Raw genomic sequence first — 27,774 nt, forward strand, 5'->3', positions numbered from 1 at the left:
CCACGAAACAAAGCTGTAATGGATTGGATCAATATGAGGGGGGAGTAAATGACTTATTTTTTTAAAAAAAATTTTGGGGTGATCTAGCCATTTGGCAATGTCAGCTGTCACTGAAGTAAACGGTATGCATCTAGTGCTCATCGAGACTTTGAAAAGTTATGTACTTCCAATATATAATCCAGAGACTGAAACAATTTTTACTAAACTATAGTCTGTATTTGTTTCTCCGTAAACGCTAAAATTATGACAGCGTACTCCCTGACGTCACCCTTCATCCCCACAGCAAGTTTGAGAGAATGTGCTTGTAATAGTACTGCGCATGCGCCATTGCGTCTAAGTTTCCATAGCGACAGTTTCGCAAACGAAACACTCCTGTAACATGAACGACCAGTTTTGTTTTTATGTAGTTTGCCGATAAACCAGCTGATCTGAAGCATATCGATCTATTTGTGTTTGAGGTAATTTGTTTGATGTATAATTATGTTGTAGAAGTGATTTAAACTATGTTTGACCGCGTTAAAAGAGACCATGTCCACATCTAAACCATTGGTAACGGTCAGAGTGGGTCAAAAATCAGCTGAACTGTCAACATTCAGGTTAACGAGAATAGCTAAATCTTAAATAATACTGTTCAGGCCGGACGCGTTCTTGCGCTACAAAAAGACAGACGCAGCGCAACGAACCAAACGTGTATGTTTATCGAGACGCGTTTGAAACAGTTGAACCTGACACGGCGTCTTAAAAACGCGGCTCCCTTGGACGAGACGCTGATTAAACAATGAGACGCGTTATTACGTTTAAAGACGTCCGTCTATCGCATATTTACAGAGAAAAAAACAAACAAACATTCAAAACTGCCCCAAACTTGATAGCAGAATTAAGGAAAGTTAAACTAAATGTTTCTTCAGCACACTGAATTTTAACTTGTGATATTAGCCATGAAGACTATCATCTCAGAGCAACGGTACCATCATGAGCTCTACGGGCCTGCGGCGTTGGATAGCTCAAAAGGCAACATACACCAGCACTCGAGTTTGAGGGAAGATGTGCCAGCTTTACCGATGCTGTGGGACTCCCTTGAGTCCGAAACTGAGAGTTTGGTACTGGAGAAGGAGTACCAACTAGAGCTTCAGATGCGCATCGCACATGACGGTGACCGCCTGTCTCCTGAGAACTTCAAACAGCAACAGACTGACAGTGAGGAATCAGAATACAGTGACGAACAAATTGATGTCTATGATAGTCTACGAGGTTTGAAACCAAGACCAGTGAAAGGACCACAGACCACTGAAAGACATGGGACATTGAGGTAAGACAACGCTATTTCCCTGCTATTGGATGGGATCTATCAATAAAAGGAATATTCCGGGTTCAATACAAATGAAGCTCAATTTACAGCAACTGTGGTGTGATATTGATTACCACAAAAATTATTTTGACTTGTCACTCATTTTCTATAAAAAGAAAAGAAAGAGGGGAAAAACTGGGAAATGGTGGGTACAGTGAGGCAGTTACAATGGAAGTGAATGGGGCCAATTTTTTTAAAAGGTTTAAAGGCAGAAATGAGAAGCTTATAATTGTATAAAAACACTTACAGTAATTCTTCTATTAAAACTCGTGTTTTTTCTTTAGCTGTAAAGTTTTCAATTAGTCTCTTTTATGGTCGTTTTAGGGTTTACGGCTTTATGCCGTCATAGCAAAGAAGTTACAAAATTGGATATAACTTTATGCAGAAAAGGTTAGTAAGCATGAAAATCATGTTATCATGCAAATTGTTTACGTCTTTTCTTGTGGCTATACTTTTGAAGCATGCGTTTTTTAACTTTTAATTCACAGATTGGCCCCATTCACTTTCAAGTGCCTCACTGTATCCCAGATTTTAATTTTTTTTTTATTTACTTATTTTGAAAGAAAGAGATTATTCGAAATAAAATTTTTTGTTAATCAACTTTATGCCACAAATGCTTTCGATAGAGCTTACCCCCCAGTATTATGCTAATTTACACGTTCTTGATTTTATTTTGGGGGTCTACTAGAATAGGTTTACATGCTTTAATGTTAAAAAAACACATTATTTTTCTCAAACTGTACATTTCTGCTAAACCTATTTTCATCCTCTGGCTCAAACGCTCCGTTTTAGCTCCTGTCCCTTTCCGAAAAGCCCAATCTGCTCTGATTGGTCAGCTGGCCTAGTCTGTTGTGATTGGTCAACCGTTTAGAGCGTGTGTCGGAAATGTAACACCTCTTACTATAACCCAATTTCAGGCTTCCTTAACAGCTGTAAACACTATTGTAACTATGGTAACAATGGTGTCAGTTTTTGCCGTACCAGTTTGAGTCTGATAATGAAAGTTTGGAAGAACAAGCTGATCGATCCTGAACCACCTTCGCAAGCATGACTTGAGCAGGACGTTTCACAGTGGTAAGCTTTGATTTTGTAGCTTTCTTACAAGTACACTGTTGACTATTGTGAACCTAACAAAGCTTCAAGTAAAAGTCACGTAGTGCATCTAAGTTAGTCATCTTTTGCTGGAATGGGTGTAGCCGAACTTTTTTCGCCCAAGCTATGAACAGAGAACAGAGGCTTACTCCTGGTTAGTGAGCAAATTTGACCAAGGATTACAGTGGATAACGGCCATAACATTACAGCTTGTAATTGTATAATTATATAAGACTCTTGAGATCGACCATTTTGTAACACAGTTTTAGGTTAAAGCCGGCCCACAGCTGAACAGTAAACCCTTACCAAAACAATAACATTACATAGCAAGTTAGCCGAGCACTACCATGGATTGCAGACGTAAAATGACCGTTCGTAAAAATAAATCCATCTCCACACTTGATCACTATTCATGATAGTAAGAACGACAAACAATCTGTTCTTACTACACTATTGTAGGTAAAAGTGGACCGGCAGCTGATTAGCAAAACTATTTCAACACAATAACATTAGCTATCAGGTTAGCAGAGGCCCACAGCTGTGCACTGGATGTACACCGTAGCTAAAACACAAAACTCCGCATTTGAACTCTTGGTAGCAGATAAATCCACAAATAATCAAGCATACTTACAGGTTGTGATCCTGAAGCACTAAAGGAAAGGTAAAATCCCCAAAAGCATAATAGGGCCTCTTTAAATCTCATGCAACCACCAATAATTAGGTAGTTGACGTGATGACATCAGTGTTTTGCAGAGTGAAATGCTGTACTGCATCTAAAACTATTTTTGAGTATATATATTTTTTCTAATTCTGGTTTAATTATTGCACATTATCTTATTTCTAATTCTTGTATAATTATAATACATGCAGTTTTGATGACCTCATTAATTCCAAATACTGCATACTGTATTTGTACTTCATTTGCCACACTGCACTATTAGGTAAGTGAATTGCTAAAAAGCTAAAAATAGAAGTTAAACTTGATCAACAGCATTTGTGGCATAATGTTGATTACCATAAAAATAAATTTTGAACTGTCACTGATTTACTTAAAAAAAAAAAAAGCAAAAATTGAAGTTACAGTGAAGCACTTACAATGGAAGTGAATAGGACCAAATTTTTTAATGTTTAAAGACAGAAAAGAGCAGCTTAAAATTTTATAAAAGCACTTACATTCATTCTGTTAAAAATTGTGTATTATTTGAGCTGGAAAGTGGTTTAATTCATTGTTTACCGAGATAACAGGGTTTATGGCATTACGTATTCATGGCAATAACTTTACACAGAAAAGGTTACTTTTGGTTTACTTCTTGTTGCTATACTTTTGAAACAGTGAGTATTTTAACGGCTCAGTTCACTTCCCAAAGTGTCTCACTGTAACCCAGATTTGTGCTTTTTTTAAAGGGGTCATGAAATGCTTTAAAAAAAACAAAAAAACAATTGTATTAGGTTCTTTGAGGTTAGCTTATAAATGTTAAGTTTTTTGCACAAAGAGTCATATTTGTAAAACATGATCATTTTCCATCCTCCTCCTGACCCTCTGTCAGAAACGCTCTATTTTAGGCTGCTTCTCCTTTAAAACATGAAAGTAAACGCCTACTGTTCTGATTAGCTAACATCATTGCATGAGAAAAATAGTATCCACACCCCTCGCCGTGTATATTAGTATATTAAAACACCATATATTTAATTTCACTCTGCTTTCTTCACACATAATACAATTATTCAACTTAAACAAATATTCTTTATCCGTTTGATTTGATAAGCAGCAGTGATTTTAAGCCCAAACCCAACAAACACGAAATCCCTTTATCATTCTTTCTCCTAGCAAGTACTGTTGCAATAGGCTGTATTTTGTGTTAGCATCGTAGGCAACATTCCTAACAGTATTGTAACTGTTAAAACTGTGTGTTTACAAGGCACAGCAGCCCCTCAGTACACTAGAACAGAAGTGGAAAAAATTGCCTTACCATTTATCAAGTGCTGAAACTTTGCTTGGTGCAGAACAATCTGGAATAAATGTTAAACAATGTAACAGTCACCTCTTTGCAGCCTGAACTTGTTCAGAACATTGAATCTTTGTGACACCCACGCTAAAAGCAATCTAGATGCAATGCAACAAATGAAACAGATTGCAGTTGCCTCGACATGCATTTTTTAAACTTGTTGTTTTTAACTTGGCACGGTGTCTAAAAATGTGCTGATTCTGCGTGAGACATTGAAGAAACAGCGAGACGCGCTGTAACAGTCGAAGACATTCGTCCAGCAGTTCACATAGGAAAACAGTGGTAAAACAGAGCAGATGCACGCAAAAACACATTAGTTGTGAACGGCCCCTAACTCCTCCGTTCGCGCGTGTCTGTGAGTGAAAGCACAAAACAAGTTTGGTAGGCCTTGATTATTTTTTCATTAATTTAAAAACCTGAAGTCCTACTTGAAAAACTGACCCGGACCCGGCTCGAAACCCAACGGGTTCTCTGGTCCCGTTGGGCCCGGGTTGGGTTGCAGACCTCTACTTAGCGATAAACGATGGCTTACTGTTTATTACAAACACTGATAAATGAAAGATTAGAAAGAAATGGTTTACTGACCAGCATTACCGCAGGGTGCAATATAGTTGGCACTGCCACATCTTTCAATAAAAGAAACAACTCACCTCGCAGCAGTAACTTGAGCCATTCTCTCCTTAACAGTACACCCACAACAATGACGCATGTTGTGTGCCATGTTCATGCAAATGAGCAATGTCTTGTGACATCACAAATACAGAGATTTCAAAACGAGATGTTTCAGCAGGGTGGTAACTATACAGTGCATCCGGAAAGTATTCATAGCGCTTCAATTTTTCCACATTTTGTTATGTTACAGCCTTATTCCAAAATGGATTAAATTCATTATTTTCCTCAGAATTCTACAAACAATACCCCATAATGACAACGTGAAAGAAGTTTGAAATCTTTGCAAATTTATAAAAAAAAAAAAAAAAAAACACCCCACACATGTACATAAGTATTCAGGTCTTAGAGTCCTTCAGCTGCCTTTTGGCAAACTCCAGGCAGGTTGTCATGTGCCTTTTACTGAGAAGTGGCTTCTGTCTGGCCACTCTACCATACAGGCCTGATTGGTGGAGTGCTGCAGAGATGGTTGTTCTTCTGGAAGGTTCTCCTCTCTACACAGAAAAACACTGGAGCTCTGTCAGTGTGACCATCGCGTTCTTGGTCACCTCCCTGACTAAGGCCCTTCTCCCCCGATCGCTCAGTTTGGCCAGGCGACCAGCTCTAGGAAGAGTCCTGGTGGTTCCAAACTTCTTCCATTTACAGATGATGGAGGCCACTATGCCCATTGGGACCTTCAATGCTGCAGAAATTTTTCTGTACCCTTCCCCAGATCTGTGCCTCGATACAATCCTGTCTCAGCGGTCTACAGACAATTCCTTGGACTTCATGGCTTGGTTTGTGCTCTGACATGCACTGTTAACTGTGGGACCTTATATAGACAGGTGTGTGCCTTTCCAAATCATGTCCAATCAACTGAATTTACCACAGGTGGACTCCAATCAAGTTGTAGAAACATCTCAAGGATGATCAGTGGAAACAGGATGCACCTGAGCTCAATTTTGAGTGTCATGGCAAAGGCTGTGAATACTTATGTACATGTGATTTTTTTTTTTCCGTTTTTTATTTTTAATAAATTTGCAAAGATTTCAAACAAACTTCTTTCACATTGTCATTATGGGGTATTGTTTGTAGAATTTTGAGGAAAATAATGAATTTAATCCATTTTGGAATAAGGCTGTAACATAACAAAATGTGGAAAAAGTGAAGCGCTGTGAATACTTTCCGGACGCACTGTAAATGCTCTTTAGACTGATTCTCCATTTCATGACCCCTTTAAAGAAAAGGAGGGGCAAGTCACAATTAATTTTTGTGGTAATCAACATGTTGCCACAATCGCTGTAGATTGATCTTAACTTGTGTTGAACCCAGAATATTCCTTAAATGCCCAATTTAACAAGTCATAACTATATGCCATTTTGACTGTTTATCATTTCATTAAGGAAGTCATTTATATTTTTAAAATGTATAAAACTGAATAGAAATGGTTAATACAGACAATCATTCATGTACTAGAGCATAGGCTAGGATCAGTGCATCACCTTAATTATTTAAGGACATATTAATGCTTCCTTTGCTGTTTTAGTCTGGTAGTGAATGGCCTACTGAAATTGTTTTGAATGTCAGGTTTTTGAATTTGCTTCTGTTGCTGGAATAGAGTGAATGAACAATGGCAATACCTGAATAGACTAAATTAAATACATCACCAACAAAATGATTATGAGCTTTTTTTGTTTTGCTGCTCAGCAAATGACTGACAGCTTTTATTCACGTGTCTAATAGATAATGACGGTCTTTGAAAATGATGTTTGCGCTTGCATTTTGATTGAGCCGAAATACCCACTAATGTTTTGTACTTTCCGAACAAGTACCCTCATTTAGAGGAAATTAGATTTTTAGTTTGCAGGGCATTACCACAATAAGGTCTCATTGAGCGGTCTGTTAAATAGCAGTTGCTTTGTTGGAATTGAATGGGAGAGCTCTCTGTGCTGTAGCAACACAGATGCTGGAATCTGAAGTGTGGATCACTGCATCTGTCTCCACTCCTATCTCTAGCCCAACTGTTGTGTCCTCCAGCGCCTCTCAAAATCTGCCTCAGGGAAAAGAGGGAGGTATTTGTTTGAATTTTTTGCAGACTGATAGCTCATGCACTGAAGAGGTACTTAACCCCATGCATAGTTTTCCTTTTTCATAATGATTGTTGAAAACCTGAACAAAGACTTTGTTAGAACTGAAGCAAATTGTATTTTCATGTCTAAGACTGAAATCCTCCAAATAAATGTGCAGTAATATTTAATCACACTGAAGCTAGTAACTACCCATTTAGTTTCCATCCTCTTTACCACGTACATTGTCTTTAAAGAGACTTAAAGGTGCCGTAAGCGATTTTTTTTCCTGGACAGGTATACAAAAAAAGTCCTATTCCCTGAAAGATATTAATGAAATAAGTGTTCTTAGATATCTCACCAGTCTCAGTGACAGCTCTAGACTCTTTAAACAGCAAACAAAAATGTGTCCGTGGGCCACGGTCAGTGATGCATTCTGCCTGTCAATCATTTTGCACGTTCTCAAAGTATTGTAGTTGCAGTGAATTATTGAGGCTTAATGACGTTTTTATGCCATGTTGCTTATCACAGTTGTCAGTTGAGGGCGCTATTTTGCTGCTGTTGTTTTTGACAAACGTTCCTGCTCGACATCAGTCTCAATAAAGCTCATTTGGTATAGTTGCAGTGCCGGGTTTTGGAAAGAGGGGGCGTGGCTAATCCATCGGCTCAGTTTGTGGAAATTCTAGAATGGACAAAATCGCTTACAGCACCATTAAGTCTCACATTCAGAATAAAATGAGCTGAAAACAATAGAATGTGTTTTGCTGTTGGATTTAATTTGGACACATTTATGTTAGCACGAGAGGGACTTTGCATGTTAAAGACCCTTTCACAGCTGTGAGCCCGTGGTGCATTCTCAAGATCATTTCAGATGAATTATTACGGAGCCATTCCTTGCCCCTTTGCCCTCATTGGCTGAAGTGCCATGCATCCAGGCTGCCTCATATTTGGCATCATGAGATGTGAAGAGCATCTTGTACTATTCAGAGGCGCACAACAAAGAGGCACTCTTCTAATTATTTTAATGAGCTCTTTTCATCCAATGATGCTAGGAGCACATTAGGTTGTAGTTTGAACCTATTTCTTATGTTTGAATTAGCTATTTGCAAAACTATCCTCAAATTGTGGTCTTCAGACCCATAGTCATTATGGGTAAGGGAAGGCGGTGGTGGGGGAGAGAGACTACAACACACTATTACCATTTCGCTGCGAATGAGAAGTGTAGCTGATTTTTTTTTTTTTCTTGTGTTTTGATGGCTGTTTCAAGCATTCAGACAGTCTTACTGACAATACAGAACTACAAAATGAGACATACCCAGCCTGCTCCTGCATTTAAATCTCTTTCTAAGTACTTATGACTTATTTCCTCTTTAATGAACTCTTTAAATTAATTTTGAAATATTGCAGGCAAACACCCTCTGAAGATGAATACGCTGACTTGCGCTATGATCCAAACTGGAGACGGAATCTGGAAGGCGGCCAATTCCTCAACCAGCTAGACACAAGACAATCACTGGACTCAATTGAGGAGTCTGAAGATGGTCTTGAACCTTTGGAAAATGTGCCTGTACGTGAAAGGCAAGAATATAACATTGTCAGTAATTCATCGCCAGCACTGATGGACACCACTCTGTCCCCAGCACCTTCGACCCCTTTCCATCTGCACCCACAACAACCAACGTTTGGTCAAAAAGACATTCTTAACCCCTCAGACTCAAAAAGTGATGACCGAGAACACCTGCATGTTGAAGTGAAACAAAGATCTGTTCCACCCCAGAAAAGAACCTCTCGACATCCTTCTGATCTGTGGCCAATCAAAGCAAGGGAAGATATTGTGGAGCGAAACAAGGCAACTCTTGGTATCAACACACACAAGCAAGGCTCTTATCTGAGGGCCCATCAGAAAAAAGAAGATAAACCAGATGAAACCAAGCAAGTACGTGTTTTAAAGATCTTTTCAATTCAGTTTTAATCTTTGTGAAAAATAATAGCTTTCTTTCAGTAAATTCCTACAAACAAAACTTAACTACTCTTTATCGAACATTAACTTAACATGAAAAACAAATTGGTTGTAGACGTTGGTGATTGGACTGAAGTCCCATAGTTATCCACTAGGGGGTGAACTAACACAGCATACATTCATAGCTTCCGCAATACAAGATACTGACTATTAGGCCCTGTTTGGTTAACTCATTTTATGACATGTGAAAGGTGACCCTATGTAAAGAATTATTGGTAACACATTACAATTAGGTTGTATTCGTTTTAATTAGCTAACTACATTAGTTAACATAAACTAACAAAGAACAATACTTTAACAGCATGTATTAATCATGGTTAATGTTAATTTCAGCATGATATACTAAACATTTTTGAAAGCAAATATTGTGTGTGTGAACATTATGCATTATGAACTAACACAAACTAACCATGAACGATTGTGTTTTCATAAATTAACATTAACCAAGATTAATAAATGCTGTTTAAAATATATCGTTCATTGTAATTTCAATAGGTTCAATAGCAATTTTGTCATTATTATAGTATAATATAATATACTGTATTTAATATAATAATTAATTTTTATATTTTATATTATATATCTAATTTTGATCATTTGTATACCTCTGTTTTTTAAACAACTAAAAGAGTGAAGGCAAGTGAAGGTTTCTATCATTAGTACCTCTTATTGTATCCCATTGAGTATAGAGGTTCATATTGTTGTTTTTAGATACAACAAAGGCCTATATCATGTCTAGCATGACCTGGCCTTTATCTTTGCTCTTTTTAAAATCTGAATAAGTGACCTTGGTGTTTTCATTGCCCTGATTTGAAGGACACTATACTGCCTGTGTCACGGAAATTAATTTGGCAGGCACACACACACACACACACAGAGAGAGAGAGAGAGAGAGAGAGACTTCAGATGGAGCAGGGAGAAGAGAACGAATCATGCCTGCCTATGTAGTGCCTATTATGAGTTGATCTGCACAACAGTGGCTGTTAAGAACATCAGAGAGGCATGGTTACTAATAGGCTCTTAGTTATATGTGCACCTGTCCCAGGGTATAATTGGCAGGGTTGGCTTGTCTGTACACTGCGGCCCATGTGTATTTGCTACATTTAAGACCTTACCCAGCCCATCTGAGCCCAGTCCCACCTTAATGTCTCACATCAGCTGCATTAGCATAGTGAAGAGCCGTTAGCATTGTGACATGGTAAACAGAGCAAAGCTCTCCCTCTTTAGGTGCCCTGATTGCGCCAGCAGTGCCCTGGTATGAATCCAGAGCATTGTCATTCTGCTAAGAAAGATGCTGCACTGTCAAGTTTTATTTACAAGGCGGCAATGTAAGTTTAAAGTGGCGGCTCATTGAAAAATGCTTTATTTTGAGTTATTTTCTCATCTCTTCAGAAGGAAAATGGAGTAGCAACATGATTTTCCTGAGAACATATGCTAGGCTCATAAGAAAATATTCCATGTAGCCCTTTTCACTTCATGCTGTCTGAATACTAGTGAAGATCATTCAGGATCATTTTAAAAGATTACACGACTTATACAGATCTAACCAACCTGTATAAATTCATTTAAAAAAAGAAATTGAAAGGGATTGACAGATGTTTTTTTTAATTGTCTGTAGTGATCCATGGATTTACTCTCTTAGTGAACTGATAATAATACCTGCTTGCATGTATTATTTAAATTAAGTAAACACATGTATGTGTTATTTGCAATATTAGGGACTAGCCGCTACAGAGATAGCTGTGATATCGGAATATAATTTCTATATCAAATAAGGGTGAATGAAAAGTATGGTGACCAACCAATCAGACTATAAGAATGATCAAAATATTCCACTAAATATGGTTGATTCAGGTTGATCACTTTGTCTAACCCTTTTAGACCCTGTGGCCATTCTAATGGACAGCATTTTGGTTGTTGAACATGTTTTTTTAAAAGGTTTTTGTCATTTGTTAAAATAATTATGATATAAGATGCTGCTAAGACAAACTATGAGTGTCATATCACAAATTGCTACTTTAAAAAAAAAAAATTAAACATTTTTGAAGAAAATTTTATTTGAAGGAAAGCATGGCGGCATTTGACCCAAGGCAAAGCATGGTAATATATTTTGTGTGTCCCTGGATCGTAATTGGGTTCTGAAAAAGTTAAAAATTACATTGGTAAAATATATGTAGAAATTCTTGAATACTTTAATGTTCTAAGATGGTCTGTGTAATTTGATGGTATAGGGCCAAAGTGTAATATCTGTATACACAGTATAATAGATATTATAACTACACTGCAACTGACAGTCCTTACTATCTAACAAAGAGGCTTTTGCAATATAATATAACACCATGAAGATCATTCAAAATACTTTTCCCACTTGGTTAAGTTTTTTCTTTTTTTTTTTTTTGTCATTTGCCTACAATGAGAGAAAAAACAGAGACCTCATACCTTAAATCTTTATGAAGCTAAGCATCTGCTCATAAATTTGATACATGCCCTTCACTTTTGCCCTTTTATGTGTTTTTGTTGTCCCATTTCCTTCAGTTTTCCACATCATTATCGAGGCATGTCTGAACACTCTTTTAGGCTTTTAAAAAGCCACTATTTACTCTTTGACAAACCTCTAACTCCCAATAATTAGCCGTGTTATTAAATGTACACAATCTCATAATGCACCAACTTCCTACTGGCGTGTGTGGGAGCGATGATGAGCTCCCGCAGAGCCCCCTTTGATAAAGACAGAAGTAGCAGTGCAATCTTCTGCCATTGCACTCAGCCCCAATCCCTCGTCATCCCCCAGACCCTCACTTCAAAGCCAGGAACATAATGTACAATCTCTTAATAGCTCTAGACCAAGGCTCCACGGCTCTATGCCACTGTATACCCTACCTCAGTGTAAACACCTAATCAAGATTGCCTGGGCGGTCACAATAGCAACCAAATGCAATTCAAGAATTGCGGCTCTTTGAAGTCTTCATCGCAAAAGCTGTGTTTCCCAGTCTTGAGGAAAATGGCAAGCTCCAATCGACTGACTTTGTTGTGCCACGTCTCGCCCCAAGAGGCAATTATGGGCCCCAATTTAACAGAATAGATATTACACAGTTTATGAAGCTCAAAATGCAATTTTGTTTGATCATTTCCTCAATTTGATTGAGATTATTAAAATGGCCGACAAAAGGCAGTGGTCGTGGATGGGTCGAGGTTGTGGCCTGCTGCGGCTGAGAGAACATGAAGGGCAGGTCTCTGATGTCTGCCACTCACACACCTGTTACAGTACATCTCAATGACAACTCAAGTCGACACTTGTCTATACACAGGAAAATGACCTGTACACGCAGCCTCCTATTAACCATGTAGCATTAAAAAAGTTTTTTTTTTGTTCTAATAGATGTTTTGCTATGAAGTATGAACGTTAAAGTGATAGTTCACCTAAAAATGATAATTCTGTCATCATTCACTTACCTTCATGTTGTTCCAAGCCCATTTGAACTTTGTGGATTTATGAGGACTTAAATGTCCTCATGCTTATTGTTTGGTGTTTTTGTTTCCAGATAAATACCTGTCCACTTAGTGTCTCTGACCCAGTAAATGTGGAGACTGTCCACAGATCAGGTCCCTGCGCACCTGGCCTTTCGCTAAATAGATAGACCAGCATGGCTGCCTGTTTATTGATGGATATGTTACAACTCAATCCACTCACTGCCGCATGTGTCTCTTTCACCTTCCTCTATTCACACTTTCAGAATTATAGCCACATGCATTTAGGAACGCTGCAAGCTGTCAATACCATCGATCATCGAGAATTGTCCTCAGCAGCCACTGGAAGTTGGAAGTTTACTAAATGATTTTCATTATGGCATTAGCTGAAGATATTCTTCCTCTGAACGGGTACATTAAGACAAATTGAGAGAGTGCACTGATGTAATGTGAATGTAGCCAGACACTTATCTTCAAACTGGTTTGAGAGAATCTTTTTAAAGAGAATCAATAGACTCTTCAGTAAAATATGTAGGTCAACTCATGGGTGCAACAGTCGGTAATTAGGAATAAAGAGTTGATCATGAAAAGCAAATTTTATTATTTTGTTTTCCAGATGCTCAGGGCCACATTATTTCACAGACAAACAGACTTTGAGATAATTTCTCAAGCCTCTATTTACAAGCTGTAAACTGTGTTTCGACTCTCAGCTTTTGTGTATGTGGATGGTTTATTGCAGTCACGACACATTTACACCAAACACTGATTCAGTGTGTAATTTATTGCCCAGACACTTCATATACTCACAGATGTCTTTGTTTTGCTCTCACAGAGCTCTGTTCGCTCTGTTCGCCCCTGTTGTTAGCAGTCAATACATGAATATAAATAGGAAACAAAATAAATGTGTTTCATCGACACGGCAACAGGTGAATTGATAAAAGGAAGTTTATCAAGCAGTCAGCCCTTTTATTCCCCTGTCTTTTCTTTCTTCATTTCCACAGCCCAGGCAAACCTCCTATGAGACTGTTAACACTTGTAGCCCGGAGAGTCAAGACAATGTGCGGAATCCCGAGCTGATGTGGCTCCAGCAAACACAAAAACTGAAGGTAGAGCCCCTAACTCCTGCTCACTTTATTGATTCCATCCATCTTTCTATCTGTGCAGACGTAGGTGGGGCTGCTTGGCAAAATCCATTGCCCTAATGCATAACAGTCTGCAAGGGCTTCCTCTCAAGATGAAAATGTCTGCACAGTGGGCACACTGTCACCCGGGATTTCATTTCTCCTATGATGGACGCAATTTCTGATAGAGTTGTTCAGGCACAATGAAGCCTCTGAAATATCTTGAAAAGGAGCCTGTGCCTAGGAAAGAGGGGGAATGGAGGAGCATCATTATTTTGAGCACTTGAACGGTCACCTTAATGCTAGCAAGCAGAGAAGTGTAAATATTTTCCCATTAAGAATGGTGCAAGCTGGTTTTGGCTAAATCAACGGCATTACATGCTGAGGCACAGCCCCAGACCTCACAAGAATAATTTCTGTTGGTTCCCCCGTGCATGCCAGGCTCACCATAAGAGGCATTATATAAATGCTCCTGTCTCCCTTTCCTCGGTCATGGCTTTAAATAGTCATGAAGCCATGGTTATATAAGGACATATCTCTGCTCAATGAGATGGATTCTTCTAGCTCTTGCCCTAAAATATTTCAAATTAGTGTATGTGGGACGCTATTGTCAAAGTTTTCGCCATTAAATGAATTTGTAATCTGATTTATTTGGGGAATTGTTCTGTATTACTAATTTGATAGAAATGGATTAAGTAATTCCCTGCCCAAAGAGCTCTTATCATATTTGGAGAAATTATTTCATTTATGCTAATATCAATCTTTTGTGCCTTGAAAAACATATCCAATATGGTAGACTATTGTCAGCAGTTGCATCTAGATTTCTGTGTCATCGTAACATAGAATAATCAAGGGGCCGTTCAAACTGAACAAGTTTTTGCACCCATCTGCACTGTTTGTCAATTGTTTTCTATATAAACATGCGCTAGATGTACGTCTTTGACTGTTGTGCCACGTCTTGCTGTTTTCTCAGCGTCTCGTGCAGGAGCGCCACATTTTTAGATGCTGTGTCAAATTAAAAAGAAGTTTTAAAAACACATCTCGACACATTGTGTTTTGTTATATTTATTGCTCTCGTCTAGCTTTTATGTGCAACAACGCGTTTGATCTGAACAGCCCCTAAGTCTTGAGTTCTTTGGTCACATTTTATATGTATATGTTTTTTTGTTAATCTTCTCCCAATTGCAGCAGAGTCATAAAGAGAGGAAGGATCCAAAGAAGAGAGAGAGAACCAACAACCAATCAGTTCAGTTCAAGTCTCAGGTTCCTGAAGCCAAACCCAAACCTGGAGGGCACCTTAAACCAGTTACAGAGAGATGTGTCATCAGCACTGATAACCAACCCCAGTTGCACTCTGAGGATCATATGTTTCCAGATGCTCCAGTGGCCTACAGCTACACCCATGATCCACCTCAACATTTTCAGTCCGATCATCCTTCTCTTTCTAATACCCCAACAGTCAACCTTAACATAAACCTCCACTCACCTGCCAATCATGCACAGCCACTAAATCATACTCAGCAAGAGACAGTTTTTACCCTTGTTTCTCAAGCACTGCAATTGGATAGGCGTGATCTGTTCAACCCACCCCTCCTCCGACCAGGTTATCCATTTCAACTCTCAGTGCCTTCTAATGCAGTAAGGCAGGTGGGCTTGGCTCCACAAGCAGTTGTATCTTCCCCAGTCCCCCACTCTGAAGTAGTACACAGGCAATACACTGTGGACAGAAGTGTTACTAAGGGCTTAGGACAGTGGCGTGTTGGGAAACCTTTCCCTAATGCATTTGAGAATGAATCATCCAAGAATCACAACAGATTGAGGCAAGTGCAACCACACTAGGGCCAGAAATGTACTCTATGCAAGTACACAAATGCAAATGTTTTGTAAGTGTGCGGTCTAGTTGTACATGCAAAGTGTTGCATTACTGTGCATGTAGCACACCTCTGTACTTAAAGGGATAGTTCACCCAAAAATGAAAATTCAGTCACTGTTTACTCATACCTGTGTTTTTATAACCCTATATGACTTTCTTTCTTTTTCTTAACACAAAGGGAGCAATTGTGAAAAAATGTTGTGCTCAATGATGTCATACAGTGGCATTTTATGGTGACCACCACTTCAAACTTCAAAAGGACACAAAAGTATAATTCAGAAGTCTAATAAATTATTGTATGCAACTCTGAAGGCATATGATAAGGTTTGGTGAGAAACAAACCAAAATCTAATGCATTATTAAGTGAAACTCTTGACTGACCGTTGCTGTCCTGTGCGTGTTCATGAGAGTGCACGAAAGCAGCAGTTACACTGCACCCGCTCGTGAAATGGGGTGTTCAAGTGAAAAACCTGTTTTGTTGATCTAAAAACAGGTCTGCCACAGCGATAATAACAACAGAACACAACACTGGTGCACACAAACCAGAGAACAGAACTTGCAAAATAAATCTGAAAAGTTTGTAGTCGAAGAATACAGAGCTGTGAAAAAGTATTTGCCCGCATCCTGATTTCTTCTGTTTTTGTGTATATCTCATGCTAAGTTGTTTCAAAAGTTCAAACAAAATCTAACATAAACCAAAGGCAATCTGAGTAAACACAAAATACAGTTTTTAAATGATAATGTTATTGAAGCAAAAAAAGTATCCAATATCAAATGAGCCTGTGTGAAAATATATTTGCCCCTTAGTTACTACATCCCGAAATCTGTGAAATTGCATAATTCATAATGGGGTTCAGCTGGACTAGACACACCCAGGCCTGATTACTGCCAGCCCTGTTCAATCAAATCAACACCTAAATAGTACTTTTTCAGCAGCATGAAGTTGGCTAAAAGGTCTCACCAGTAGCACACTATGCCAAGGTCAAAAGAAATTCCAGAAATGATGATGATGAGGAAGAAGGTGATTGAAATACATTAGTCTGGGAAGGGTTACAAAGCTCTGGGACTCCATAGAACCAGAGTGTGAGCCATTATCTCCAATTGGAGAATCCTTGGCACAGTAGTGAACCTTCCCAGAAGTGGCCGACCTTCCAATATTACTCTAACAGCACACTCATTCAGGAAGTCACAAAAAATCCAAGGACAGCATCCAAGGAACTGCAGGCCTCTCTCGCATCAATAAAGGCCACTGTTCATGACTCCACTATCAGAAAGACACTGGCCAAAAATGTCATCCATGGAAGAGTGGCGAGGCAAAAACCACTGCTAACCCAGAAGAACATTAAGGCTTTTCTGAATTTTGCCAAAACACACCTTGATGATCCTCAATCCTTTTGGGAGAATGTTCTGTGGACTGATGAGTCGAAAGTGGAACTGTTTGGAAGACAGGGGTTCCGTTACATCTGACGTAAATCAAACACAGAATTCCACCAAAAAAACATCATACCTACAGACAAAAATGGTGGTGTTAGTGTGATGGTGTGCTGCTTCATGGTCAGGGCGACTTGCAATAACTGAGAGAAACATGAATTCTGCTCTCTACCAGAAAATCCTAAAGGAGAACATCGGTCATCAGTCCGTGAGTTGAAGCTCAAGCGCAACTGGATTATGCAGCAAGACAATGATCCAAAGCAAAGGAGTAAGTCAACCTCTGAATGGCTCAAAAGAAGCTAAATTAAAGTTTTGGAGTGGCCTAGTCAAAGTTCTGACTTGAACCCGATTGAGATGCTGTGGCAGGAACTTAAACAGGCAGTTTATGCTTGAAAACCCTCCAGTCTGGCTGAACTAAAGCAGTTCTGCAAAGAAGAGTGGGACAAAATTCCACCACAGCGTTGTGAAACAGTGATTTCAGTTATCGGAAGCGTTTGGTTGCAGTTGTTGCTGCTAAAGGTGGCACAACCAGTTATTAAGTTTAGGGGGCAGTTAGTATTTCACATGGGTGATAAAGGTGTTAGATAAATTTTTTGCTTCAATATATATATATATATATATACAGGTGCATTTCAATAAATTAGAATGTCGTGGAAAAGTTCATTTATTTCAGTAATTCAACTCAAATTGTGAAACTTGTGTATTAAATAAATTCAATGCACACAGACTGAAGTAGTTTAAGTCTTTGGTTATTTTAATTGTGATGATTTTGGCTCACATTTAACAAAAACCCACCAATTCACTATGTCAAAAAATTAGAATACATCATAAGACCAATAAAAAAAACATTTTTTGTGAATTGTTGGCCTTCTGGAAAGTATGTTCATCTACTGTATATGTACTCAATACTTGGTAGGGGCTCCTTTTGCTTTAATTACTGCCTCAATTCGGCGTGGCATGGAGGTGATCAGTTTGTGGCACTGCTGAGGTGGTATGGAAGCACAGGTTTCTTTGACAGTGGCCTTCAGCTCATCTGCATTTTTTGGTCTCTTGTTTCTCATTTTCCTCTTGACAATACCCCATAGATTCTCTATGGAGTTCAGGTCTGGTGAGTTTGCTGGCCAGTCAAGCACACCAACACCATGGTCATTTAACCAACTTTTGGTGCTTTTGGCAGTGTGGGCAGGTGCCAAATCCTGCTGGAAAATGAAATCAGCATCTTTAAAAAGCTGGTCAGTAGAAGGAAGCATGAAGTGCTCCAAAATTTCTTGGTAAACGGGTGCAGTGACTTTGGTTTTCAAAAAACACAATGGACCAACACTAGCAGATGACATTGCACCCCAAATCATCACAGACTGTGGAAACTTAACACTGGACTTCAAGCAACTTGGGCTATGAGCTTCTCCACCCTTCCTCCAGACTCTAGGACCTTGGTTTCCAAATGAAATTCAAAACTTGCTCTCATCTGAAAAGAGGACTTTGGACCACTGGGCAACAGTCCAGTTCTTCCTCTCCTTAGCCCAGGTAAGATACCTCTGACATTGTCTGTGGTTCAGGAGTGGCTTAACAAGAGGAATACAACAACTGTAGACAAATTCCTTGACACGTCTGTGTGTGGTGGCTCTTAATGCCTTGACCCCAGCCTCAGTCCATACCTTGTGAAGTTCACCCAAATTCTCGATTTTGCTTGACAATCCTCATAAGGCTGCGGTTCTCTCGGTTGGTTGTGCATCTTTTTCTTCCACATTTTTTCCTTCCACCCAACTTTCTGTTAACATGCTTGGATACAGCACTCTGTGAACAGCCAGCTTCTTTGGCAATGAATGTTTGTGGCTTACCCTCCTTGTGAAGGGTGTCAATGATTGTCTTCTGGACATCTGTCAGATCAGCAGTCTTCCCCATGATTGTGTAGCCTAGTGAACCAAACTGAGAGACCATTTTGAAAGCTCAGGAAAGCTTTGCAGGTGTTTTGAGTTGATTAGCTGATTGGCATGTCACCATATTCTAATTATTTGAGATAGTGAATTGGTGGGTTTTTGTTAAATGTGAGCCAAAATCATCACAATTAAAAGAACCAAAGACTTAAACTACTTCAGTCTATGTGCACTGAATTTATTTAATACACGAGTTTCACAATTTGAGTTGAATTACTGAAATAAATGAACTTTTCCACGACATTCTAATTTATTGAGATGCACCTGTATATATATATATATATATATATATATATATATATATATATATATATATATATATATGAAAACTGTATTTTGTGTTTACTTAGATTGCCTTTGTTTTATATATCACGTTTGAAGATCTACAACAATTTAGTATGAAAAATACACAATAATAGAAGAAATCAGGAAGGGGGGAAATACTTTTTCATAGCACTGTAGATGCATTTCTATGCCTAGCCATATTTTTTTAACCGGAATACTCAATCAAACGGAGAGAGATAGAGGAGGCCGAAGGCAGCTACAGTCACGACGTGTTCTAAACAGACCTGTCCTAAGCAGTCGTGACAAGCGACAGGACATTCCGTTGATTGCTTGATTTCTATTTGCAGCGTCACATCATGCAGCCCCATCTGCTATGAACTGGCACCAGTCAAAAATCATTCTGATAACATTATATTGAAGCCAGCATCTCACTTGCCGGTTAAAAACTACTTGCGTTTGGCAGAGAATGTTACCGCTACTGACTGTTTTCACTGAGGTCTCACTCTCTTCAGGCAGTGGTCTGTCACAAATATACACCGGTTCAGAATTGAGAAGATATGACAGACATTCCCACTCCATCTGCCTTTCTCTCCAGTTCTTCCAGTTCACTTTCAGTAAGCGAAACCTGCAAAATACGACAGTCTCCTGTACTCTCTGTCTGACTGTAGCATCTGGGTGTGTATGTGTGGCTCCTTTCAGCCTCCTCTATCTCTCTCTGTTTAATCGAGTACTAATGGGCATAAATTGCATCTGTTCTTCGACTACAGACATGTTTTGTAAGTTCTGTTCTCTGGTTTGTGTGCAGCTGTGTTGTGTTTTGTTGTTAGTATTGCTGTGGCGGACATGTTTTTGGATAAAACAAAATGAGTTTTCGCTTGAACGCAACGTAACTGGTGCTCTCGTGCATGAACGCGCAAAGGACTGCAACGTTCGGTCAAGAGTTTCACTTTAGATTTTGGTTTGTTTCTCACCAAACCTTATCGTATTGCTTCAGAACAAGACATGAGTCGCATACAATAATTTATTAGACTTCTGAATTATACTTTTGCTTTCTTTGAAGCTTGAAGAGGTGGTCACCATAAACTGCCATTGTATGACATCACTGAGCACAATATTTTTTCACAATTTCTCCCTTTGTGTTAATAAAAAGAAAGAAAGTTATATGGAGTTATAACAACACAGGGGTGAGTAAACATTTACTGGATTTTCATTTTTGGGTGAACTGTCCCTTTAAGGGCATAATAGAATTACCTTGAAAACACCTGCATTAAACTAAAAACATTAAAAAAATAAAATAAAATAACCCATGGCACTCTTGTTACATTAAAAGTCTCAATAGGCACATGGCTGTATACAAAAAAAGTGAAAAAACATGAGTGCCATTGGTATTTAGCTTTTTTGGACTATTTTTGAACCTTTGACCATAGAGCACCTTAACTCTGTACACCACTTTTGTAGCACTCTCTGCTTGTGGATATTTTTTAAAGTATTAAACTGAACATTTTATTACTCAAGTAGCTAGCTATAAACATATCAGCAGTTTAGTTGTGAACCTTGTGAACACAAATTTCTGCGTTTGCGTTCGTGTACTTGTATAGAGTATGTTTCAGTGCCAACTCTGTAGTATGTTCAACATTTGAGTTACCTTAAAATATCTGGAATTAAACCAAATATGTTGTTATTTAGGTAGCTATCTATAAACATGTCAGCGGTTTAACTAACTTAAGCTAACTTCTTTAGCAAGATTCTCTCCAAACTGTTGCCACACACTTGCGTTGTGAAATTTATTGTGTTCTGACACATTTCTGAATGCAACAACGTGTGAAATCAAGCTTGTGTAGATAGAAACCTTGTTGTATAGAGTATTGTTCATAAAAGTATGTTCAAACACTATACATTTTTTAAGATGATGTGTGCAAGTTTTTCAATGTTAAAAAATAGCCTTGCTGTGACAGTTGCACATGTCCTCATGATATTATTTTTGCAATTCCGTTTGGTGCCACTAATGGCACAGAAACTACACACTACAGCTTTAAGTGCACTTGTTTTATTGCTGTTTTATTTATGCATTTAAAACATAATTGTGCAATATGCAACAAGTGTGCAAAACATGTTCTCCAGGCCTAGGCATTCATGATGTGCTCCATGTTTCTTTAGGATACCTGTGCTAAGATTTCCCACATCTCCTCAAGTGGAGGCCAGTCACTATCCATCCCATCTTATGCCCACGGATGAGGAGAGTGTGGGACCCTGTGCACATCCAACACAGCTCTCTAGTGCTTACACAGTGCTGCCCCCCATAACAAGAGCTAATGTCAGCGACACTGAGATATGCTCTGACAGATCTGAGCGGCAGCTGAATCCAATCCACAGAAGCTGCTCAGAAGGCTACCTTTCACAAATGGAAAGACACAGACAGATGAAAGATAAATCAAATTATAAGGTGCGTATGTGTCTATTTTGTTAACATTTAAAAACGTAGCTTTGCGTGCTTTTTGTTTTCATGCTTTATTTATATTGTATGTGACTCTGTCAGCATCTAACAGCTTGTAGAGATTGAGCTGATACTTCTGAGCTGCAAACAGTTTTTTGGTGTACAATTTAAACACATTTTGTGCACATAATTCTCATTATAATTAGTGATAGAGCGAAGTAAACTAATAATGATTGAAACTCCTTCCACTTTATACTTTGAGACCATGTTTAAGTTGCCATGACAGTATCTCAATGGAGTCCTTTGCAGATGTAACGATTATTGTGAGGGCCAATTCAGACAGCAGGTTAATTGTATAAGTAATTGAAGACACTCTTAATTGCAATGAGATGATGATATAAGGCGCGGTCACAAAGACGACATTGAAAAGTGTTAGAGAATAAGGTGATTAAGCAACACCCCCGTCTGTGCGGAGCAGGGCTGGTAAGATGGTGATTTGCATGTAATGATGGTCTCTTTGTCTTTTAGCACCTTGCACTCTGCAGGGCAGTCTCTTTGAGAGACAGACGTACTCTACAGTAACATGTGGTGGCCTGAGCAGCCATTTCTACAGAGAGAATATTTATGTTTACTCGGGATGCTTGGGTGAAGATTTGTGTCCATTCAGCCCGAGGAATGTTAAATTACGGTTACTGTGATCTTGCCATGTAAGACAACAAATATCTTTTGCCTGGTCCTGGATTAACATTCCTGACAAAGAAACTTAAGTTCTAACCCTATTAAGCCTAAAATGATCTTTTAGCAGATATACGCATTTAAAATAGAAAGTTTCTCTCTTCTTGGAGTACAGACCTAAAATATTGATGACACACTGAACTCATTTTGTCAAATCAAATGCTCTCTAGAAGGAGAATGTCCCTCTACCCTAATACCACCTGCCTCAGACTAGTCATAGAAAGTGGGTCATTGGCAAATAAGGTTGTCAGAGGTGGGAAAAAAGAAAATCTTTAAAAACAAATCTAGTTTAAAACACATATGTGAAGTTTGTAGAAACCTTTGTGTCCATGTTGGTTATATACATAAAAAAACAAACAAACATTTATAGCATTTTCTACAAATTTATTGATTTAATGATTTTTAAAATGTAATGTGGTGTAACAATTAAGTTAAATGTACTGTATTAAAATGATTTCCTTGCACATTGAATACACAAGTGTAAACAACTTAATAATTTGTTTCAAAAACATTTAAAAACATATTTTTCAAGGATTTTTAAAAATTCATTATTATTTGTTTTTAAAATACATTTTAATTAAAGTTTTCTCAGGGTGACTTGATATGACCTGAACATAACCTGCCTTTTATACAAATGTCAAAATAATTGATATTTTATGTGTTTTTTTTTTACTTTGATTTGGTGGACAAAAGTTTTTCAATAATATAATATTTTAAAACACTGCTTATTTAAAAAAAAAAAAAAGTTTATTCTGCACAACTCATAACAATATTCCTTTTTTTTTTTTTTTTTTTTTTTAAGAATTTGAGATTTTAATGAGAATTATTATTATTATTATTTTTTTTTTTTACTGTCCCTGGATGGATAAACCACATGACATTTTTTACTTTAAGCCCCAGAACAAATATCAAAAATGACTTACAACACAGTAATTAAAAACATGTTTTTCATAGAAGATGTGTATTCAAAGAATTAAATTTTTAAGGTATTTTTGAATAGCCAGCCAATTCACAGGGACGCTATCCATAAATCTTATTGTTTGATTGGAATGTTGAACATGTGCTACTTCATTGAACATGTGCAAAATCATGGTCACTGTTAAAATATTAGTAAGTTTTCTTAATAAATTTGTAATATGAGTAAAGTGTTCAGTGCTGCATGAAGACATCACAGTTTAAGGGTCATTATGTCATAGAACACATCCACTTGATGCTGTGTCCGGATTATGTGGTTCTTACACCATAAAACAGATTGCTTTCCTGGGAGAGGCTTGCTCTCCTCACCTTGCTGTGCCCGCCATAATGTCTCATAGGATTATAGGATAAATTTGTAAAACAGCTAAGTATGGCAGCCCAAGGGGAAGCAGATCAGAGTAGAAAACATCCATCCTGCAGTGTCCATGACCAATGGCTGATCCCAGAGAGTCCAGAGAGTCTGAAGGAGCCTGTCTGATCTGACCTGATTAGCGCTTTTGTTTGGGATGGCTTTTGGATTATTGCATGGGTTCACTTTAGACCATAACAGATTATGTGTGTACTACTAACACTAGTGTCTCCCCACTGCTCTTCAAAGTTTATTACTACCGAGCATGCTAATAATAAATAGATATTTATGAATGTGCTACTGTTTGTGAACAGTGTTTCAGAGTTCTCACTGATAGGTTGTCTTCTTAGGTTTATACACTGAAGGACTACAAAAACATGAAACAGGAGGTGAAGCTTGGAGGACTTGGCCCAACAAACACAATACCAGAAGCTATGGTGAATACTCACTTCAGACTGTATAAAGACTTAAGCATCTGATAATATTGATAAATAGTGTTCTTTAATCGTAATAATTTGTGCCGTTTTATAGAGGAAAGACTCAATGGATAATTGGTGCTCTCCTTGTTGAATATTGATTTAGCTAATCCCTAATTACTATGTCCAATTGTCAAGTGTGGCCGTGTCTCAATAACCCCCTCTTTTAATTTTCTCATGAATTTAAAAGACTTGAACACAATAGAAATGAATCAAATAATCTAATGAGCATTCCACTCAAAAACCGAGAAACATTTTCCAGCTCCGTTACATTAGGTGTATGTACAATTTTCACCTATAATAACTGTTTTTGCACAGCTCACAGCCTGAAAGGTGTTAACACTGATTCTAGAGAGATGATGAGTTTTATTTTTGTTTGCTGCTATTGAGTAGCATCATGGAGGGATGTACAAAGAAATGGAGGGGCCTGAGGGGAAAGATGGCTTAGGTAATTAAACCTCCCTTTTGTAATCTTGCTGCTCTTTCTTTCTCTGCTGTCAGGCAGAGAAAATTAGACGACAGAAGCTGTATTCAAATGTGATCCGCGAACAGAACAAGAAGATAAGTAGGATTCCCTCTCTGCTGGCCGAGGACCCAGTGGGCAGTGACAACAAGGACAACGTTCCCAGGAGGAAAGTAAGAGAATCTTATTCTAAAAACATGAGCTTTGTTTCATCCGTAAATCATTCATTCCATATCTTTCATCCAGAGTGTGGTGTGTATGTCATAACATTACTACAGGATTTTTCGTTTTTTGTGTGTTTTGTTTTTTGTTCTTTTTTTCATTGTTTTGTTTTTGGCTTTGCTTTGTGTGATTATAATCTTCTTGGAATAAGAATGTAATAATTCTTGTAAGAAGGTAGAATAAAAATAATAATAATAAAAGACCTTTAACCTTAAATAATTTCTTAATTGCAATTCTGTTTTATTCAGGCTTTAGAATATGCCAAAACTATAGCAAAGCCCAAAGCCCCTCAAAAGTTAAAGGACACATCCCGAGAGAAGAATGTGAGCATTCAGGCTCAATATCTGGAAGAAATGGACCCAACACAAATGGCCACTCTGGAGATGCTGAGACGGCATGAGGAAGAGAAACGGGCTGTGGCTCAAATCAAAACCATTCATGCAATTTAATGGAGACTTTATTTGGTTTAGATTAGTAATAAAAATCAAACATGTCAGCTGTATGACACATGCGTTGGTTAGAATAACTGCACTTGTGAATAGTCTTAACAATGACCACTTGTGTTGGATATCTCTTTGTTGATTCTATGTGTGTATCTACAGTATACATATTTCTGTTTATTGTAATCCATTTGCAAAGCACTGGAAGTGGAACAGGTGTGTACCACATAATCAACTGTGTACTAATTCCAAAAACAATTTTTAGATATAAAGAAGTCTCAAAAGAAATGTTATGGGGTTTTGTTGCTTAGCTATTTTCCCCTTGTTTCAATTGGTCTGTGCACAAGAGCACCAATCTCTTCAAGCACACCTGGATGCACCGTTAACCCAGTCCTAACGTGCCGTTTTCTGTCAGTTCCCAGCCATTAGTCTGATTATATCCACTTTCGCCTGCCCTTTTCTTTCAGAGAGAGAAAAAAATAGGTCAAATAAGGATGACACTTTGAAGCTACCCTTATTAGAGCCCACAAACTTGTTTTCTGTATTTTAGAGTGATAATTTCCCCCCCTAAAACAAGCTCAAGCACCTATTTTTTTAATGGAAGCTTTAGATCGTTATCAAAGAGCTATTTACTCCTATGTAATATTTTAATTAGATTATAGCCTCTATTTAACCCATCATGTATGCTTTGATACTCTGTGTTTTCAGTGTTAAGCCGCAGAGGCGAGGCTAATAAATGCTGGACCTTTTGAATTAATGAGAAATGCTGGCTTTCCAGACCAACACTCTTTGCATCTTTCTCTCTCTCTCTCTCTCTCTCTCTCTCTCTCTCTCTCTCTCTCTCTCTCTCTCTTTCCTGCCATTGAAATCAGTTAATTGAAGGGGTCTCTCTCAACCACACATGAAGGAGGTTGAATTAGCATCCCTTTTTACGGATTGGGAGACTGAGGCAGGCTTTGATCTGTGGACAGTGCTGAAGGAGGCGGCAGACCCCTGAAAATGAGCTGATGGCTCTGCTATTAGAGCAACATGCAGATGCGTCCATGTGTTGCAAAACGCTTAATCTTTTAATTGATCACCTTCCGCACGGCCTATTCTCTTTCAGTGTTTTATTTTCCCCGGCTTAATCAGAATCACGTTTTGAAAACGACATGAATTGCTTTTCAAAGGGTGGAAGTGTGCCACGTACCCTGTAAGAGGGTATCCTGTTTAAAAAGAAGAAAAAAGGCCTATAACAGAATACAGTCTAAATAAATGCGAGCTACCCCTTGCTGCACGTGTTAATGTAGTAAACATTTGATTTCAAAAGATTTAAACTTAAGAATTATTTTCTAATTTAGTCATTAAAAAAATAAAAAAGTGGTCAGTTGAGCCGCACAGTATGCATACTTTTGGACCAGTCTAATAACTTATATTACAGCTAGCAAAACTGTAACAAGTGCATTGTTGTTAGACTAATATAATGTCAGTCTTTTGTAAATCGCGAAAGGTAAAGCGACGTCAAATAGGACAGATAACCCAGTGAATGAGTGGAGGCATTATGAATCAGAATTTAACATAGGTGAAAGACCGGTCAATAATATATATGATGTAAGTTTGATATAAGAACAAACTGGTGTCTATCAACAATTCCAACAATCCCATCCCCTTCTCTCTCTCTCTCTCTCTCTCTCTCTCTCTCTCACACACACACACACACACACACACACACATACCGACCGTGCACTATCCACCCAATTTCAAAAATATCCTTATCATACCTGTACTAGTTGCAATAAACCCTTAGTTATAATTGTAATAGATATTTAAACAACAATTTTGGCAAAACTGTGTTATTAATTTTGTTTGTGCAAATATTGCCTTTGGAAAATAAACAACACATGAAAAAGCAAACCTGTCTTTACCTTGTGCATTCATGGGTGTATGTGTCATGCAAGAAATGTATATATTTTCAAATCGCTTGATTTTCCATTAATTTGTATATTATTATTATTATCGTTGTTATTGTTGTTGTTACTATGCTGTTATGCTGGAATCAGGATTATTCGTTTCTCTAATCTAGAGATCGAAATTAGGATTAGAATAAGAATTATTCTGCAATTACAATAAAGCTTCTAAAATTTAAATTTACCTGGTTTAAATTCATGATTTTAACAATAATATTTTTTTCAGTGTGAGGCAGAACTCATCTTATTTTCTGAGTTTTCAAAGCCCATCTGTTCATTTCGAAAAGAAGACGCTGTTCAAGTCAGTTTAAGAATTGTCTTAGATAATTCATTCAGTGTACATTGTTTATATACATTTTTTGTTTTAACAAATGACAAGTCACAGTTGTTGAGTTGATAAATATGTCAGTGCACAACATGCCAACCCAAATCGTCGTCCCGC

At 38.0% G+C, this 27,774-nt stretch overlaps 1 protein-coding gene across 1 annotated transcript; it reads left to right on the forward strand.

Annotated features, from left to right (window-relative positions):
- The first annotated feature begins 946 nt into the window (after window positions 1-946).
- LOC127433304 (jhy protein homolog) lies at window positions 947-27,315 on the forward strand. Its single transcript, XM_051685078.1, has 8 exons — window positions 947-1,309; window positions 8,568-9,096; window positions 13,650-13,754; window positions 14,958-15,589; window positions 21,450-21,735; window positions 24,136-24,222; window positions 24,763-24,897; window positions 25,195-27,315. The coding sequence occupies exons 1-8, from the start codon at window positions 1,062-1,064 to the stop codon at window positions 25,393-25,395; spliced, it is 2,223 nt and encodes a 740-aa protein (XP_051541038.1). The 5' UTR covers window positions 947-1,061; the 3' UTR covers window positions 25,396-27,315.
- The last annotated feature ends 459 nt before the right edge of the window (window positions 27,316-27,774 follow it).

Source organism: Myxocyprinus asiaticus, chromosome 43, assembly GCF_019703515.2.
Source record: "Myxocyprinus asiaticus isolate MX2 ecotype Aquarium Trade chromosome 43, UBuf_Myxa_2, whole genome shotgun sequence".
Taxonomy (NCBI): Eukaryota; Metazoa; Chordata; class Actinopteri; order Cypriniformes; family Catostomidae; genus Myxocyprinus; species Myxocyprinus asiaticus.

Bases quoted from the DNA above. Each gene is read 5' to 3' on its own strand.
- LOC127433304 (XM_051685078.1), top strand. From the start codon at position 1,062: ATGCTGTGGGACTCCCTTGAGTCCGAAACTGAGAGTTTGGTACTGGAG. The intron at 1,310-8,567 runs GTAAGACAACGC...GAAATATTGCAG, and splicing joins GAAAGACATGGGACATTGAG to GCAAACACCCTCTGAAGATG. The intron at 15,590-21,449 runs GCAAGTGCAACC...ATGTTTCTTTAG, and splicing joins AAGAATCACAACAGATTGAG to GATACCTGTGCTAAGATTTC.